At 49.5% G+C, this 18,683-nt stretch overlaps 1 protein-coding gene across 1 annotated transcript in view; it reads left to right on the top strand.

Annotated features, from left to right (window-relative positions):
- The first annotated feature begins 5,035 nt into the window (after nt 1-5,035).
- Nucleotides 5,036-18,683, top strand: part of LOC139000266 (immunoglobulin superfamily member 1-like) — a 33,909-nt gene continuing 20,261 nt past the window's right edge. Inside the window, exons 1-8 of the mRNA XM_070402518.1 lie at nt 5,036-5,189; nt 5,311-5,346; nt 5,510-5,794; nt 5,940-6,242; nt 13,101-13,385; nt 13,530-13,832; nt 14,529-14,816; nt 15,265-15,564. Coding sequence (XP_070258619.1) covers nt 5,060-5,189; nt 5,311-5,346; nt 5,510-5,794; nt 5,940-6,242; nt 13,101-13,385; nt 13,530-13,832; nt 14,529-14,816; nt 15,265-15,564 — 1,930 coding nt within the window. The 5' untranslated portion in view covers nt 5,036-5,059. The remainder of the gene's footprint in view (nt 5,190-5,310; nt 5,347-5,509; nt 5,795-5,939; nt 6,243-13,100; nt 13,386-13,529; nt 13,833-14,528; nt 14,817-15,264; nt 15,565-18,683) is intronic.

The following is an 18,683-nucleotide window of genomic DNA, read 5'->3' as shown; positions in this document are numbered from 1 at the left end:
GTGACTGGTTCCTGACTTTCCCCATTTTGATGAAATTAGCAATAAATCCACTTGGCAGGTACAGGTCCACACCTCCATACACTTTCATGGAATACATTTTCCTTTATTTCTATTTACACGGACCTTCATGTCTGTACGAAGTCCCCATCTCCTGAGTCCAGAGAATGCTATCTATTGTAATCTACAAGGGGCACAATTCATTCTGTAAGAGATAAACCCACAGGCAGGTCCGAACGCCCTCTCTGGACTCCACATGCCCTTCCCTGGCCATCGGATGCCACCTGTGTGCTTTCTGCAGCAACCTCACTCATTGGAATCAAGACCTGGTGCTTTGAAGGGGTCACCTGGACTGTGCTGCCTCTGAAAACCCCATTGTTCAAAACACAGTGAAACACACAGACCACGTGTTACAGATGTGCACCCTTGAAACCTATGTCCTGTTATTGACTGAAGGCATGCCAATAAATTTAATTTTAAAAACACTGATTTTTGGAATTCGCCATTTTCTCTGTTCTATAGGTCCTCTTCATGGCCAAGGTCAAGTACCCATGTTGTCACTTGTCAGACTCTGGCTCAGAGCAGATCCCCTCAGGCTTGCCAGTAGTGTGTGGGTTCTTCACTTCCTGTTGGAAAGATTTCACAGCAGAAGTTCAGAGTATATATAGAGCATGTTTATTACAACTTGGGACAGTGAGACAAGGGCAGTAATTAGTGTAAGAAGCAACAGAAGAGCCTAGGATCTGCTTTTGTTCTCTAGAAATGTTTCAGGAAAGAAGTGACCCTGGGCGGGTCTGCTGTTAGCTCCCTGGGAAGTCAGGGAAAAAGAGGACCTTGGAAATAAGACCAGGGGCTGAGCCGAGGACGAGGTGCCAATCTCCACTGCTCCCCTGTTTGCAAGTCTCATAGAGACCATTACAATGTAGGAAGAAATAACATCTTCATGGCTGGAATGGGGTAAGGGTATGCTCTAGTCTAGAGTGAGCCACATTGAGATAAAAAGCCTCAAGACTAAGGAGCCATGGCATTCTCACTACAGTGCGCCCACACTTTGTTTCTTTGCTGTTTTTCTCCTAAACTTCAAAGGACCCCAGGAGACTTGCAACCAGGGGATCAGCGGGCAGCAGCAGCCCATACTGGGCTTACCCCTCATCCTGTCTTCAAGGCTCCCCCTTTTTTTTCTGACTTTCTCTCTCCTCTTTCCTCTTCTACCTTAAGACATTATTTTGTTTCACGGCCCGTCGCTTTCATAAACTTACTCTCAGAATTAACTGGATTCAGGTTGTGAAATGGTCCCTATACAAAGTCAAGAATCCACACACTACAATCAGGCCCCAGGCAGACTGGCTCTCAGCCAGGCCCCTGTCCGGTAACATCGCGGCTGGTGGGTGGTGCATTTTTCCTCTATAACCATCATTATTTTCCACACAATTGAGTGAAGGGAAGGGACCTGAAAGCCCATGCCCTACATGAGTGGCCACATCTATCACAAAGTGGTTGCTGATCCCGCGCAGCAAACACTTCAGATGCCAGCATTGTGTTTCCCACACACATGGCCTCACCTGCCTCATCAGCCCCACCTGAGGTCAATCCCACACTGAGTCTTTCCTAGTATGAAACCGGGATCAGAAGGAAACTCATGGCCAATAGCTCGTGATATGTAACTCGGAATTTAAACTCGGTCCATGAGAGTTTCTAACCCACAGTGGCCCTTAAATCTGACTTGGAATGAAGCCAAGCACATGGATGTGGGGGAGATTTCAGAGTTGGGGTTCACCATCTCAGGATTGGTTCCACATTGGGGTTGGTTCCAAAGGAAAGTGTTCTTCACATTCTTTTTAATGTGTCTCTTCTCCAAGGTTTTGCTCTGGCCTCGGGCTGTACCTTCTCTGGTAGACTGCCAGACTTCCAGAAGGTGATGGTTGAGTGTCCACCTCCCAAACCCTCCTCAAACCTCCTGAAGACAGAGCCTGACCTGTGAGTTTAACAGGTGAGCTGCGAGCTCAAGCTGGTGAGACATGCCCTAGTCTCCTCATCCTTATTGAATTCTCACCTCTGATGCTTCCACCTTTGCCCCTTAACATAATAATTTGTGTGAGTATAAAATTCTTCAACTCACAATTCCTTCAATATACTTTTACCATATCTATTGGCCTTTTTTATTTATTAAAGGACTAGTGGTTCAGTGCATGAATTCATGCACATCGAAAGGAAATTGATTAGAAAAAATATTTTAATATTGCTAATCGGCCTTTCTCTATGATAGAAGTGTCAACCAAATTCACGATCAACAATGACAGATGGAAACACACACATGTGATTGGCGCCAGGGAGAGCTTTATATGTACCGTGCCTGCACGAGTCAACTTCACCTTTTATAGATATAGAATAAACTTGGTTAATTAGACCTGCTTTCTGATTTAGCTAAACTTTTTCCAGCCCAGTGAAGCACCACAAGTTCTCTTTCAGGTAATTGTCAACAACACAGCAGTAAATATCAACATGAAGCACATTATTATTGTAGATCACACATGGAGAATAAAGGGTAAAATATTTTACTGTAGCAGTGTTTGACTATATTCTGTGCAGTGAGGAAAACCTGAAGTCATTTTCAAGGTCCACCATTTCTTACTTCTTTTCAGTTGGGTCAAGTTTCTAAGTTTTCAAAATCTCCACTTTAGGGCTAATGAGATGAAAATAGGATTCCAGCGAGTCTCCTATCTACTCACTCTAGGACTTTTGTGTGGATCAAATTAGATGCAGCACGTTAAAACGCTTCACAGATTTTTGGTTACAGTGTGAAATGTTTCCATTTGGCTATGAAGCAAGTCATGTTCCTGGGCTGAAGAAACTTCAAGGAGGCTAGTCGCTATGGAGAGGAAGCTGACATTGCTACATTAGGTCATTACCAGGACAGTCGGACACTTAGCATATTAGCCTTTTATATATATAGATAGTTGGCATGCAATCAAGTCAGCTCTCATCGATTGCCTCCACTTGATATGAAATATAAATACACACATTTCATTTGCATATTCATGCACCTGGCACTGTGTGCTCTCTCTGTTTTTCTGCAAAATACCCAGCCACTGATCTCTAGGTCTACAGCCAATGTCATTCTCACCTAATTCCTCCTGAATCTTACAATATTCACTGGTATTTATCTCTTTCTGCTCTCCATGTATCTTAATTTTCTAATTCCAGTCTCTCTCTATTGCTTCCCACAAAATTTCCTCAATGTTGTCCTCCAGTTTCCTAATTGGATCTCCAGCTGTATCTTCTTGTTGAACAAAATATTTTAAGGGTGGTTAAATCACATTTTTACTTTCTTTTCACTTCTAAGGTGTTTACCTAATTTATTTCTATAATTCTATATTCTTTTCTATAATAACCTGTTTTCTGTTGTCCCCAAAATTCAATTTACTACTTCATTTTTTCCCAGGTACTTAAATATGCTTAAATCGAAATGTGTTTTGTATATTCATAGTGTTGTCTCAGAAATGATAATCCCCTTAATGATTCTGTGGACAGTCCTTCATACCACTATGTGGTATTTTGTGAGTTTCTCTTTGATATCCATTCCTGTAGGACACTCACCTCCCACACACCTAAGTGTCCATAAAGAGTTTTCCCAAGGCTGTCCTGACATTCATACCTGAAAAGGGGGAAGTGTCCTGCCCCATCGTGTCCACTCTCTCACACTTAGCACCTGACTGTAGTGTCTGGCAGGTTCAGCTGCAATATGAGCCTCACACTCACATTTGGACAGAAACCCACGTTGGACTAGACTGGATTATTAAATCTGTTTCTCACACACAGGGGATGTGGCTCAGTGCTGACCATGGGCTGGGTCAGTGGGTAGAGATATTCCTGTGCCCATTACCAACATATGTAGAGTGGCCAAGGATGCATCCAACTTTCTTTCTGTTCCATATCCCTCCCTGCATGTGAGCACCTGCAGAAGATTTTCTGATCACACAGAGATGGGACCCTCCCCTCCTCTGACCCCTTGTGAATCCCAGCCATCGGAGGCCACTCAGCTTGGGCCGATTTTCTTGGCTGTAGATGCTTCTCCTATTGGGAAATTTTACTTCCCTTTTTATGCAGGGACTGTGCTATATCTTTCAGAAATACTATAAGTAGCATTTCTAAGCATTGAGAGCAAATGGGGGCTCTTGGGTGGGCACATTTATTGTCCACGTTGACTGTGGAGTCAGATAATTTGATTCTCTCCTGTTTCACCCCACCCATCCTCATTCGATTTGGGAATCAACAGGATTGACCCCTTCCAGGACCTGGGCAATACTTAACCCGCAACTAGTCTGAGGAGTTGGGTTCATAACAACATGTTGCAGATGCGGAAACTGAGGCTCAGAGATGGAATGTTACTGCTCATGGGCACAAGGGCCATGGACGATGGAGAAACATTTACATAAGAATGAGTTTTCTCACCAACATCAGGCCACTGACCACTTACTGTTCCCTGGGCTGAGGACTGGAACCAGGCTCACAGGATGGGGCACAGCTCTGCCCGAGGAACAAGGCACTGAGGAGGCAGGAGTGAGTCATAATCATGCTCCCAGGAAGGAGAGGGTGGCTGCTGCAACAAAAAGGAGAAGGTCATGAGGGGCCTGTGGGACACAGAAAGCCCACACTCTGGGGTCATGAGAAGAGTTGGTTTTCCTTCCCTTATTTCCCTGCATTTGCCTCTATGCTCATTGTCACAGGGACATCGCCCTGAGCTGCGCAGGGAGAGGGTGAGCATGTCCCTGCTGATCTGAGCTCTGCAGGCCCCAGAGACCCACGTCTTCCTGAAGTATCTCCAGGGCCCAGGTGACACTGTCCATGTTGAGGACCACAGGGCGGTGCTGATGGTCAGGCTGAAGAGGAAGGAGACCCCGTGGGGAAGGCTCTGACAGGGAAGAAGGTGCGCTGGGTCACCTCACCCACAAGGGGCATCTCAGAAGGCTCTGGGTCTATGTTTTGCTTCACCATGAAAATGAGGGCCAGGCTGCGAGATAGAGGTTGCTCCCTTTCATGAGGAACTGATGACGTGACAACCATGGGAGAGGGAGGGCCAGCCTTCCTGTTCCCACACCCTCTGTGCCTGCCCAGACGGCACCATCGCATTCACTCTGCACCGGAGCGAGGAGACACCATGACCTCCACCCTCATCGCTGTGCTTTTCATTGGTGAGATTTCAAGGGAGAGGGGAGCTCTGCTCTGTCAGGACCCCAGGACTCAGGAGCCTCATGGGGAGGAGAGTGCTGCTCAGGATTGAGGGACAAATCTCTCACAGGGACTCTCTTCCAGGGCTGAGTGTGGACCTCAGGACCCCAGTGCAGGCAGGTGAGTCTTCACAGAAGTCCTAGGTCCCTCTCACGGGGGACAAGGGCTTACAGCCTGTGTATCTGAGGATGGAGAACAGTGGTTCTGGGTTAATGGATGTGGAGCATCTTAGAAATGTGGGGGTGGGTAATGCCTTCTAACCCAGCCTCTGGTTTCCTTCCAGGGACCTTCTCCAAACCCACCCTCTGGGCTGAGCCAGCCCCTGTGAGCCCCCTGGGGAGGCCCCTCACTATCTCCTGTCAGGGGACCCCAGAGGCTGAGGAGTACCGTCTGGATAAAGAGGGAAGCCCAGCACCATGGAAAAGAGAGAAGCCACTGAAGCCCGGGGACAAGGTGATGTTCTCCATCCCACACATGACGGAGCTTATTGTTGGGATATTTCGCTGTTACTCTCTCAGCCCTGATGGCTGGTCAGAGCCCAGTGACCCCTTGGAGCTGGTGGTGACAGGTGAGAGGACACTCAGGGGTCCCAGCCTCAGGCTCTGCCCTCAGGAAGAGGGTCTGCTCTCTGGGTGTCTCCTCCTCACAGCCCAGCCCTGGGAGACATGAGGAAAGAGGGAGTCCATTTAACATGCTACTTCCTCCTCTCCTAGGATCCTACAGCAAACCCAGTCTCTCAGCCCTGCCCAGCCCTGTCCTGACCTCAGGACAGAAGGTGACCCTCCAGTGTGGCTCAGGGCAGGGATTTGACAGGTTCGTTCTGACTAAGGAAGGAGATCACAGGCTCTACAGGACCCTGGACTCACAGCCACAGCCCAGTGGGCAGTACCAGGCCCTGTTCCCTGTGGGCCCCGTGACCCCCAGCGATAAAGGGCCATTCAGATGCTATGGCTGCTACAGGAACAGCCCCCAGGTGTGGTCGCACCCCAGTGACCCCCTGGAGCTCCTGGTCTCAGGTAAGGCCCATTATGGTCCCTTCCATTGATTCAGGCAACAAATACTGGGGTGTTCCTAGGGCAGGGGTGGGCAAACTTTTTGACTCGAGGGCCACAATGGGTTTTTAAACTGGACCGGAGGCATGGATGGAGTGTTTGTGTGAACTAATATAAATTCAAAGTAAACATCATTACATAAAAGGGTACGGTTTTTTTTTTTTGTTTTTTTTGTTTTTTTTTTTTTTTTTAGTTTTATTCATTTCATCTGGCCGGATCCGGCCCGCGGGCCATAGTTTGCCCACGGCTGTCCTAGGGTCATTAATTTGAGTGCAGCCCCATATGAGAGGGTGAGGGGAGCACAAGGGCTCCTGGGCCTGAGTCACAGAGAAAGACAGTGAGACCTGATGTCCAGGCCAGGAGAAGGGGTTTATGGGAGGAGCAGCCCCTGTAATTCACATCCTGTCTCCCCAGGTGAGTCTTGGAAGCTCTCCCTCCGGACCCAGCAGGTCCCCATTGTGGCTTCTGGATAGAGCCTGACCCTCCAGTGTCACTCTGATGTCGGCTATGACAAATTCGCTCTGTCCAAGGAGGGGGGATGAGACCTCCCCTAGAGCCTTGTCCTGCAGCCCCAGGCTGGGCTCTCTCTGGCTTACTTCCCCCTTGGGCACTCAGAGAGGCTGACAGTGGGGGGTGGGTACATATGTTAGAGTAGGAACAACCTTTTCTTTGTAGTTGGCCCCCCAGTGACGCCCTGGATATCCTGGTGGCAGGTGAGGATCCAGTGGATTCAGCCAGGCACCCAGATCTGCACAGCCCCTGCTGGGGATCTCAGGTGGTGAGGCCAGAATGAAGGTGCAGGGCCCCAGGAGAGAGACAGAGAGAGAGAGAGGTTGAGAGGGGAGATGGGGAGACTGAGAGAAACAGAGACAGACAGAGAGGAGGGTCCTCAGAGAGACGCCTGGTGACTCTCAGGTCAGAACAAGGTGGGCAGGCAGCCCTCACCCTCCCTCCCTCTCTCGAGGACGGCTGCCTGACTGGCCCTCCTTCCTCAGCTGGGTTTCAGGGTGGCCTCAGGAGAGAACGTGACCCTGCTGTGTCAGTCACGGAGCTGGAGGGACACATTCCTTCTGTCCAAGAAGGGGGCCCCCAATGTCCCCCTGATTCTGAGATCAAAGCTCCAAGCCCAGCAGTATCAGGCAGAGTTCTCCCTGAGTCCTGTGACTTCAGTCCACGGAGGCACCTACAGGTGCTCCAGTTCACACAGCCCTTCCCCTTACCTGCTGTCACTCTCCAGTGAGCCCCTGGAGCTCCTGGTCTCAGGTGAGGGGCAGGGATTTGACAGGTTCATTCTGACTAAGGAAGGAGATCACAGGCTCTCCTGGACCCTGGACTCACAGACAAAGCACAATGGGTGGCCGCAGGCCCTCTTCTCTGTGGGCCACGTGATTCCCAGCCACAGGGGGACATTCAGATGCTATGGCTGTTACCAGAAAAATCCTCAGGTGTGGTCACACCCCAGTGAACCCCTGGAACTCCTGGTCTCAGGTGAGTCTCATTATTGTCCCTTCCATTGATTCAGGCACCAAATACTGGGGTGTTATTAGAGTCATTAATCTGAGTGGAGCCCCATATGAGAGGGTGAGGGGAGCACAAGGACTTTTGGGCCAGAGATCCAGAGAGAGAGAGAGAGTGAGACCTGTGAGCCAGGCTAGGAGAAGAGGGTTATGGGAGAAGGAGTCTCTGTAATTCACATCTGTCCTCCCCTGGTGAGTCTGGGAAGTCCTCCCCCCTGACCCATCAGGGCCCCATCATGGTCTCCGGACAGAGCCTGACCCTCCAGTGTCACTCTGATGTCTCCTATGACACATTCTCTCTGTCCAATGAGGGGGAACGGGACCTTCCCCAGAGCATGATTCCACTGGACACTGCTGTAGTGAGAAGTGTCCCCACCTGTGGGCACCACTCTGCAAGGCCCTGTGCCCCCTGGAGGCCTCCAGGCTGTCAGTGTTCACCTGAGACTCAAGGGGGACCATGGAAAGCTCATGAGGAACTAGGGGATTCCTGCCCAGACTCTATGTGAAATTCATGGCTGCTCTCTACATTTAAAAACACACACAACTGTATTGTTGAGAGTATTACAGATGCTCCGCACCCCTTTTTTCCTTCCTTAACCCTTCTCCACCTGGTTCCCTTCCTGATTTTCCTAGGCCCTCACCACGCTATTCTCTGTGTCCATGGGTTATGTGTATATGCATGTAAATTCATTGGTTAATCTCTTCCCAGCCCTCCCCCTGTCCTTCTGAGATCCATCAGTCTGTTCCATGTTTCCATGCCTCTAGTTCAATTCTTTATTCTTCACTTTATTTTGTTCATTAGATTCCACATATAAGATTCCACATGTAAGATCACATGATATCTGTGTTTCTGTCACTAGCTTACTTCGCCTAGCATTATAACCTCTGACCTATTTTGCACACACCTCTCTATTATTGCTTTTGCTATGAAAACATTTCAGCAATAGTTACTTACACGTATACATTTAAGGTTCAAACATTAAGGACGTAAACAAGATAACTCTACTCGAACTGTCTTACAAAAGATGCTTCAAAGGTGTTGTGTATTTTTTTCCCAGCTGCATTTACCAGTTGTATTCATAAAAATGAACCCACCCGTTGCTCAAGAATTGCTCAACGTCTACATAAATGCATGTCTGTATATCTGAAACCAACCCATAAATAACTGGTCCTCAGCTTTTGCTTAAATATAAGCTCTTACATCCAGATGAGGTAGCTTCCATGGTTCAGAATCACACAATGAGCAGAGAGATTGAAATAACTCATTGTTTCCTGCAATGAGAGACCATATGTCACCCCAGTCCTGAATTCTCCAGGAAAAGCCAGTCTGTGCTCCAAAGCGACTCAGAGAAGAATCCATGAAAGAAGACAGCACCCTTCTCCAGCAGAGAAAGGGGTTGTGGAGGGACTGGTAGCAGTTAGGTCATGAGAAAGGGGATAGTAGTGGGGACTCTGGGCTTGAGTGGCATCAAAGCCTCACACAGCCCCTCTGGTTTCTGGTTCTCAGGAGCAGCCGGCACCATCAGCCCATCACAGAACAACTCAGACCCCAAGAGTGGTGAGTAGGAGACGCCCTTCAGTTATGGGGTTGAGCATAGACTGTCGTGTCCTGCCAAGGGGAGATGAGAGCCCTGGTGGACATCCAGGGTCCTGGGTGAGTTTGTCCTGCTCTGACCTCTATAACCACTTTGCCCATAATTCCCAGGCTCCCAGGCCCAAGACTACACCATGGAGAATTCCATCCGGTTGGGCGTGGCGGGATTGGTCCTGGTGGTGCTTGGGGTGCTGCTATTTTGGTCTCAAAACAACCAGAAACAGATCCAGGATGAAGCCAGGATGTGAACACAGAGGGAACAATGCTCCATTCAGTGAGGGGCAGCCTTTGGAATGAATCTCAAGTGCCCAGAATGTTCTGGAAGATAACGTGGGACATATGCTGAAGGACCTGTCTGAGGGTCCTTGTAGGTGGAAGAGTCATCGCTCATGTGCAAAGACAAGGTCTGGACCTTCTGCCCTTGGACTGTGGCCCTTTCCGTCCCGGCCACTGTCTCCTTGTCCTTATAGATTTCTCCCCTCTGGTCCTTTCCCCTTTGCCCTTTAATATAATAATTTGGCTGTTTATAAAATTCTTCACTAACAATTTAACCCCTTCTGTGTACTTTTACCATATCCACTGGCCTTTTTTTATTTGTAAAGGAGAGCTGGTGTACAATAAAGTCAGTTCTCATCTGTTTCCTCCACTTGACATGAACTATGAAGACACATGTTTCATGTGTGTATTCATGGACCGGACACTGCGTGTTCTCTCTGCTTCTCTGAAAAAATAGCTGCCCACTGGCCCGTAGGTGTAGCCAATATCATCGTCACCTCATTCTTCCTGAAACAACACACATGGCCCTTCTCCTTCTATTCCCGTACATCTGCCAGCACTTCTGTCTGGGAGAAATCTGCCCCCTCAGCTTTAGTCCTGACAATATTTAAGTCCTCCTTGTATGTCCCTGGTAGCTTTCAAGATGCAATGTAGGTCCTGGAGAGCGTCAGGGCAAGGGAGTCCAAGTAAATGTGTTCACAGGCCCATTAAGAGGAACACCTGGGACTCCAGAAACCCTCTGTCTCACTCAACCACAATCATCACAGGTTTTTACAACCAAAAGTTATGGGGACTTCTCTTCCCAGCACTGTAACCCTGGGCTGGGGGTTCTGGGACGCCTCACAACTGAGCGAGGACCTTCACAACCAAGAATCCCCGCCCCCCAGTGTTTAACCACCACACATGGGTATGGGACCACCCCATTTTCCTCCCCCCGTCTCTATCACTCTCTATGTGGCTTCTGTATATACTCGGTTATAAAACTTCTGTTGGGCTAGATTTCAGGCAGTTCTGCATGATGGATGTTCTGTAGTTTAGTTGTAATTTGATGTGGTTGTGGGAGGTTCCAATGACCATGCTTACACAACCATCTTGACCAGAACTCTATTCTCATGCATGTAAAGTTTTCAATTTCACTCTGTCTGGTATTCTACAAAATTTCCTCGATGCTGTCTTCCAGTTTCATTATTGTATCTTCAGCTGTATCTTCTCCTGGGTGGAAAAAAAAATATTTGAGAGTGTTAAATCAAATCATGTTTTCATTTCTATTCCTTTTTACCTCTATGTTGTTTAAGTAATGCCTTTCCAAAATTCTCCACACTTTTATCATATAAGCCCTGGGGTTGTTCCAATAATTCAATTTTCGCCTTCATTGTTTCTGACATTTCAACAGTCTTTGATTAAAATTTGGTTCTTATATTCCTAGTGTTCTGTTGTCTCATACATGATTACCTGCATTAAAGACTCTGTAGGCAGCCTTTCTTAGCATTATTTTTCATAATTAGAGGACTTGTTGACATCTACTCCTTGTAGATGCTCACACCTGATTCTCCATAGAGAGTTACTCACGGGGCTCACCTGATGTTGGAATCTGAAGGGGATGGAGAGCTGTAGCATCCACTCTCCCAAACTCAGCTTTTGACTGTGATGTGCCCAGAAGGGATGGCTCCAATGTGAGCCTCACACTCACACCTGGACAGACACTCCTGTTGGACTAGGCTGGATTGAATTTGTTACACACACACACACACTCGGCTCAGTGCTGATCCTGGGCTGGGTCAGTGCATAGAGATGCCTCAATGCTCATCCTCAAGCATGAGAAATGGGGCAACCCACCTATCACCTTGTGCCCGATCCCGTCCCTGCCTGTGACGACCCTGGGGTCCCTCTCCTGTCCACACGGAGGTGGAGAACTCCTCACAGATGACCACTTGTGGTCACCAGTGGCCACTCGCTTTGATCCCTTTTATTTTTTGTGGTTCCCTCTCTGTTTGGGGAACTCTCATTTCACTTCCGCTGCATTGAGTGTGGCTGCATCTTTTAGAAATATTATTTCTCAGTAGTAGGAACAGATGAGGGCTCTTCAGGGGACACACCCATCCCTCATTTTGACTGTGAAGTGAGACACATTGATCCTCTTATGTCTCATCCCACACATCTTAATCAGGTCTGCAAGTTATCAAGGGCTGATCTCGCCCACATCCCAGACACCACTGATCCCACAACAATCTGAGAATTTGGCTTCATGCCTATGTGATTCACACCAGGAATCCGAAATGCAGAGATTGGCTGGTACTGCTCAAGGTCACACAGAACAGGAATGATAGTGAAATATTTAAATATGAGCTATGTCCCCAACATCAGAGCACTGGACCCCTTATTGACCCCAAAAGCTGAAGAGAGGAGGACAGGATGAGGGGATAGCTCTGCTTAAGGAACAAGGATCACTGTGGAGGCAGGAATGAGACATATCTTATTTCCAGGAAACTGGGGTGAATGCCATTGCAAGGAAAAGGAGAAGTCCATGTAGGGGGTGTGATAGAGAGAAAGCTACAATCTGGGGCCATAGAAGGGACCTGTTTCCTTCCCGTATTTGTTCTGTGTTTCCCCCCAGTGCTCACTATCACAGTGACATCACCCTGAGCTGCACAGTTAAAAGGTGAACTTGTCCCTGCTGATCTGAGCTCGGCGGACCACAGGGACCCACGTCTTCCTGAAGCCTCTGCAGGGCCTGGGTGGCACTGTCCATGGTGAGGATGACAGAGAGGTGCTGATGGACGGGCTGAGGAGGGAGGGGACCCTGTGGGGGAGGCTTTGACAGGGAAAGATGTGCCCTGGGTCACCTCACCTGCAAGGGGCATCTCAGGAGGGAGGCTCTGGGTCTATTTGCTACTTCACCATGAAAATGAGAGCCAGGCTGCTAGAGAGAGGCTGTGCCCTCGCCTATAGGCTACTGGTGTGACAACCCCATGACAGGCAGGGCCAGCCACCAAGTGACCACCACCCGTGCATCTGTCTGTCCACCCTACTAGCACCGTGGCCTCCTCCATCTGCTCAGCTGAGACCTCCCGGAGAAGACGCCATGACCCCCACCCTCACGGCCCTGCTCTGCCTCGGTGAGATGTGAGGGAGACGGTGGAGCCCTGGTCTGTCAGGACCCCAGGACTCAGGAGGCTCATGGGGAGGAGGGTGCTGCTCTGGGCTTGGGGCAAATGTCTCACAGGGACTCTCTTCCAGGGCTGAGTGTGGGCCTCAGGACCCCAGTGCAGGCAGGTGAGTCTCCCCAGGATTCCCAGGTCCCTCTCACGGGGGACAAGGGGATACAGCCTGTGCATCTGGGGATGGAGAACAGTGGTTCTGGGTTAATGGATGTGGGGCATCTTAGGAATGTGGGGTGGGTAATGCCTTCTAACCCAGCCTTTGGTTTCCTTCCAGGGCCCCTCCCCAAACCTACTGTCTGGGCTGAGCCAGGTTCTGTGATCCCTCCGGGGAACCCCATAACCATCTGGTGTCAGGGGACCCTGAAGGGCCAAGAGTTCTATCTGTATAAAGAGAGAAGACCAGCACCATGGAAAATAGAGAAGCCACAGGAGCCCGGAGACAAGGCCAAGTTCTCCATCACACACATGACAGTGCATGATGCTGGGATATATCACTGTTACTATTACAGTCCTTTGGGCTGGTCAGAGAGCAGTGACTTCCTGGAGCTGGTGGTGACAGGTGAGAGGACACTCAGAGGTCCCAGCCTCAAGCTCTGCCCTCAGGAAGGGGGTCTGCTCTCAGGGCGTCTCCCTCTCACAGCCAAGCCTTGGGGACCATGAGGGAGGTGTGAGCCCATTAATACTCTCCCTCCTCCTCTCCTAGGATCCTATAGCAAACCCAGCCTCTCAGCCCTGCCCAGCCCTGTCCTGACCTCAGGAGGGAACGTGACCCTCCAGTGTGGCTCAGGGCAGAAATTTGACAGGTTCATTCTGACTAAGGAAGGAGATCACAGGCTCTCCTGGACCCTGGACTCTCAGAGACAGCCCAGTGGGTGGTCCCAGGCCCTGTTCCCTGTGGGCCCCGTGACCCCCAGCCACAGGTGGAGGTTCAGATGCTATGGCTGCTACAGGAACAGACCCCAGGTGTGGTCACAACCCAGTGAACCCCTGGAGCTCCTGGTCTCAGGTAAGTCCCATTATTGCCCCACCCGTGGATTTAGGCTCCAGATACATTATTGGCATCTTTGCTGGGAGGAGACCCCCCTGTGAGAGGGTGAGGTAGGGAGTACAGGGGCCACTGGGTCAAAGACACAGAGAGAGACAGCGAGTCCTGGGTGCCAGGACAGGAGGAGGGGGTTTATGGGAGGAGCAGCCCAAGCTCCTTCCCAAGGGGGCATCAGGGCCCTGTGGGTGGGGATGGATCCTGAAGAGACTCAGAGTCCACCCCTCACCCTGCCCCTTGCTGTCCCTGCTGTGTTGGGAGTGGATAATGAGGAAGGACCCTCAGCTCCAGATGAGATGTGGACAGGCCCCTGCAGAGGAGGAGCCCAGAGCACGAAGCTGGTGTCCTTCTGGGGGCTTGGGGCTTGGGCAACGTGAGGACAGCACAGGAAATCCACAGTCCTGGATCCCAGTCCCAGACCGGCCCCGTCCAGGCTGGGTGACCTGGGGCACGTGGTTAATCTCTCTGACCCTCAGAAATGGGTGGAGGGGTCAGCAATCCCTGGTGCATGACTGCTGTGAGGTGAGAGGAGATGAGTGACAGACCCCAGCATGTGCCTCACACACAGTAGGTGTTCATTAAATGGCATCCTTTCCTCATTCATGACATCATGAGGGGATGAGGGCTCCCCAGGACCTTTCGTACCTGATTCCTTTCCAGGAGACGTCCCCAAACCCTCCATCTGGGCTGACCCAGGCCCCATTGTCACCAACGGGAGCCCTGTGACCATCTGGTGTCAGGGGTCTCTGCAGGCGAGTGCCTACGTTCTGTATAAAGAGAGGGGCTCTGAGCCCTTGGATACGAGGAACCCACAGGACTCCAGCAACAAGGCCGGTTTCCTCATTGGAGCCACGACTTCACACAATGCAGGGCTGTACCAGTGTGCATATTACACCACTGGGAACATACTCTCAGAGAGGAGTGACCCCCTGCTCCTGGTGGTGACAGGTAAGGGAGACACTGGGTCCCCTCCCTACTGTGGTCTCCAGGTCACAGGCAGAGAAACTAAAGAGTGGCCTCAGGGGACCTCACCCCTCACAGAACACACCTGGGGCATGAGGGTGACGGTCCCTTTAACACAGACCCTTTCTCCTCCCTCAGGAGTGGACGGTGCACCCTCCCTCTCAGCCCAGCCGAGCCCTGTAGTGGCCTCAGGAGGGAACGTGTCCCTCTCCTGTAGCTCATGGTTCTCATGGGGCCCTTTCCATCTGCTGAAGGAGGGAGAGGGTGAGAAAGGTGTTAAAAGGAGATAAGAGACACCCCACCCCCTCAGGGGGACAGAGGAGCAGGGATGGGGTCACAGACAGAGTCTCTGGAGGACAAGGTCCCTCAGGTCAGGGTCATGGATGTGAGGGAAAAGGTGGCTCCCCACACACCACAACCTTCCTCTCCCCAGGAATGTCCAGGAAACCCTCCCTCTCAGCCCAGCCGGGACCCTCAGTTCCCTGGGGAGCGACCGTGACCCTGCAGTGTGGGTCTGAGATCTGGTTGGACACCTTCCACCTGCACAGGGAGGGGTCACTGGACCCTCCCCAGCACCTTCGTCTACAGAACACGTCTGCACCCTCTCAGGCCACCTTCACCCTCAGTCCTGCGACCTCAGGCCACCAGGGGACCTACAGGTGCTTTGGCTCAAACAGCACCTCCCCCTACCTGCTGTCACAGCCCAGTGACCCCCTGCAGCTGATGGTCTCAGGTGAGGAGCCCTGACCCTGTCCTTTCTGTGCTCACTCAGCTCACGGTCCTGTTCCTAAGAGTGTTGGTGAGAGTAATAAACAAGGAGGTGGAGCAGGTTCCACAGAGCAGAGTCCAGCCCATGAGAAAGCAGAGACAGACAGGACCTCCCACTCCTGAACCCCACTTCTGAACCTCAGCAGAGATGGAGGGTAGGGAGGGCGTGTGAGATGTGAGTGAAATGAGCAGGAATGTGATTAGACTGAGCAGAGAACACAGACCCCCCCCCACCACCACCACTCACCTCCTGACATCTTCATCTCAGAATCTGGGTCCCTGCAGTTCCAGCCCCCACTGGACACTCCCCTATAGAGAGAAGCATCCTGCCTTGGGCAACACCATGCATTGCCCTCTGTGCTCACCTGGAGGTCTCCAGGCCCTCAGTGCCCCCCTGAAAATAAGGAGGGTCCATGTAGGGCGCAAGCGGACCTGGGGCCTACTGCCCAGATTCTGTGCATTCACCTCTGTTCAGTGTCTCTGTGCACACGGGTCTATTATGGCTCTTTTTAGAGAAACTTCAGGCAATACTTCAGTCCATAAGCTCACAATTTAACTGACATTATATGGAGTCCAGATAGAAATATAAGCATTCTATTCCTCTTTTCATTGAGAGCAGATTTAATTCAGACATTTTTTAATGAAGAATAACCTTTTGTTTATATAAAGTCTTCTTTCACACATTTTCAAATGAGGTTTATGCATGAACCTTAGAAGCATGTGACAGCTATTTGTAAAACTGCGTAAATGCCCAGCCCACCCAGAGAATTGCACCTCTAACGTTGTAATTTGTGAGAAAGCTGTTTGATTCCTGTACATTTTCTAAATGGTAGTAAGTGCACATAGGAAAGCTCTTGGCTTGGGCATATTTATTTCATGACCTGTTAGCTTCCCACAGACTCTCTCCCTGTGGACTGTTTTTCAGTTGATCCCTCCAACATGCTGATAGAATTATAATCCCCACCAGGCCAGGAAAATTTCACTTCTTTATTTTCATTTGCATAGCTATTTTTCTCACTCCACACCTAATACAATGAAATGAGGGATTAAAATGTTCCAGAGTTTTCCCTCTGGAAAACAGCTTACTTCACACCCAACCTTATTTCAAGGCAAATCCATTAAGAATTCTACATTTTGAAACGTAGAATTCTACAGATTGAAAGCCCAATTGGCCGTTTTGTTCTAATCCCTTCTTCTGTTTCATTAGGGTTTGCTAGGGAATGTTCTCTTTTCCTGACAGACACACATCTCCTCACAATTATCCTTTCTCTGACTTTTAACCACATGACACACATTACAAAGACTTCTTGGTGTCACCCACTTGGATATTAACCCAACCAAGTAAGCTGATCATCCATGTGCATTTCTGAATTGTGGAGCTGACATTTAGAATTGTTGCATGGATCACTGTAATGAGGAACAATCCATAACTTCCGTTTAAATCATGGGATTTATACAAAAATGGGGTAAGAGATTGACCTAATTTCCTACATTTGGTGCCCACTAAATATTGAAATTAGGTGGATTTTCTCTGTGACTTAAATTTGAACCAGAACTGTGGACTTCCTTAGTTTTGAACTTAGTTGTCTTTTGAGTTAAAAAACAAAATTACATGATTAGCATTTACATACCCATATTTTTCATTTGCAAAATATATCTAACACTGTAGGTATTTGTTATTGTAAATAAAGTGAGATAATAAAATAATCAATAGACGAACAACTTCTGGTGAAGATGAACATAGCAAACCCATGAGAAGAGGGGCCTGGGCGGGGTGGGGTGAAGGAAACCCAGCCCAGACTTTCACCCCTTCATGCTCCTGAGATTCAGGAGCCCCTGACACCAACCCCTCCTCCATGGACCCTGGGTCCCCAGCTGTTGAGAAGGTGGGATCTCTCAGCTGTAGGGGAATAAGCTCATGGGGTCTTGATCCACAGACTGAACACAGAACACACAGCTCATTGTTATTTCTGAATTGAGACCATTTCTTACTCATCCTCAGTTCTTGGGCACAGCTAACGCTTATCACGGTGAGTCAGAGCAGGTGCTGAGTTCAGACATCAGAGGGACACTGATGTCAAAGGGAGATGGGAGCCCAGGTTGAACATCAAAATCCTGGAGATTTGAGTCTATCCTGACCTCTGAGACTTCTTTGCCCACAATTCTTATTTTTCCATCCCCAAGACTACACAGTGGAGAATCTCATCCGGATGGGCGTGGCTGGCTTGATCCTGGTGGTGCTCGGGGTGCTGCTATTTGAGGCTCGAAACAACCCCATAAGGACCCTCGATGCAGCCAACATGTGAACACAGAGGGAACAATGCACCGTTCAGAGTGGGGGAGCCTTGGAGCCCATCTGAAGATCCCAGGAGGTGCTGAAGGAAAGTGGGGGCCATAGTTGTGGAATCTGTCTGTTGAGAATGTCCAGGGAAGTAGCGGTGGGAGGTGAGGTTTAGACGTAGGAGAACGTGGGCCATGTCCCTTTAGAAGACGCCTCCTCCATCCACCTGGGTGCTCTCTCTCTCTCCCTCTCCTTGCTGACTCTCCTTCACTGCTCTTCTGTTCTCACCCTGTGAAGTGAGGGTCGGTCCCACATGGCTGGTTCGGATTCACATCTATACACCTTCATGCTGGGTCACATCCATCCCAACAAAATGAGGTATCTTCACAACCCTGGGATTAGTTTAAATCATAAAAAACAAAGGACAGGCACCTGGTCCATAGTGGGAAAACCTCATAATAATGCAGCTCAGGGACAGAAACCGGGCACAAAAGGGAATCAGGTTTTGTGTGATTCCCTTTATGTGAAATGTCCAGGAGAAGGAAACCCATAGAAACAGAAATCAGATTGGTTTGTCTGGGGTTGACCAGGAGGACAGATGGAAGATGGACTGTTTGTTGTTGTTATTTTTTTGTTTGTTTGTTTGTTTATTTGTTTGTTTTTTGGTGCAGGGGAGTTTTAAACTTTCTTGAAACAAGATAGACATTGTCATTGAGACATTGTGTATTTACTGCATTCTAGTGAAATTCATAATTCAAAAGGCCCAATTGTATGTTATGTGACTGTTGCTTCAATAAAAAGAA

Source organism: Myotis yumanensis, unplaced genomic scaffold (genome assembly GCF_028538775.1).
Source record: "Myotis yumanensis isolate MYYU_CA2020_CCGP unplaced genomic scaffold, mMyoYum1.0.hap1 SCAF_23, whole genome shotgun sequence".
NCBI lineage: Eukaryota > Metazoa > Chordata > Mammalia > Chiroptera > Vespertilionidae > Myotis > Myotis yumanensis.
This window is presented reverse-complemented; position numbering and strand designations above follow the sequence as displayed.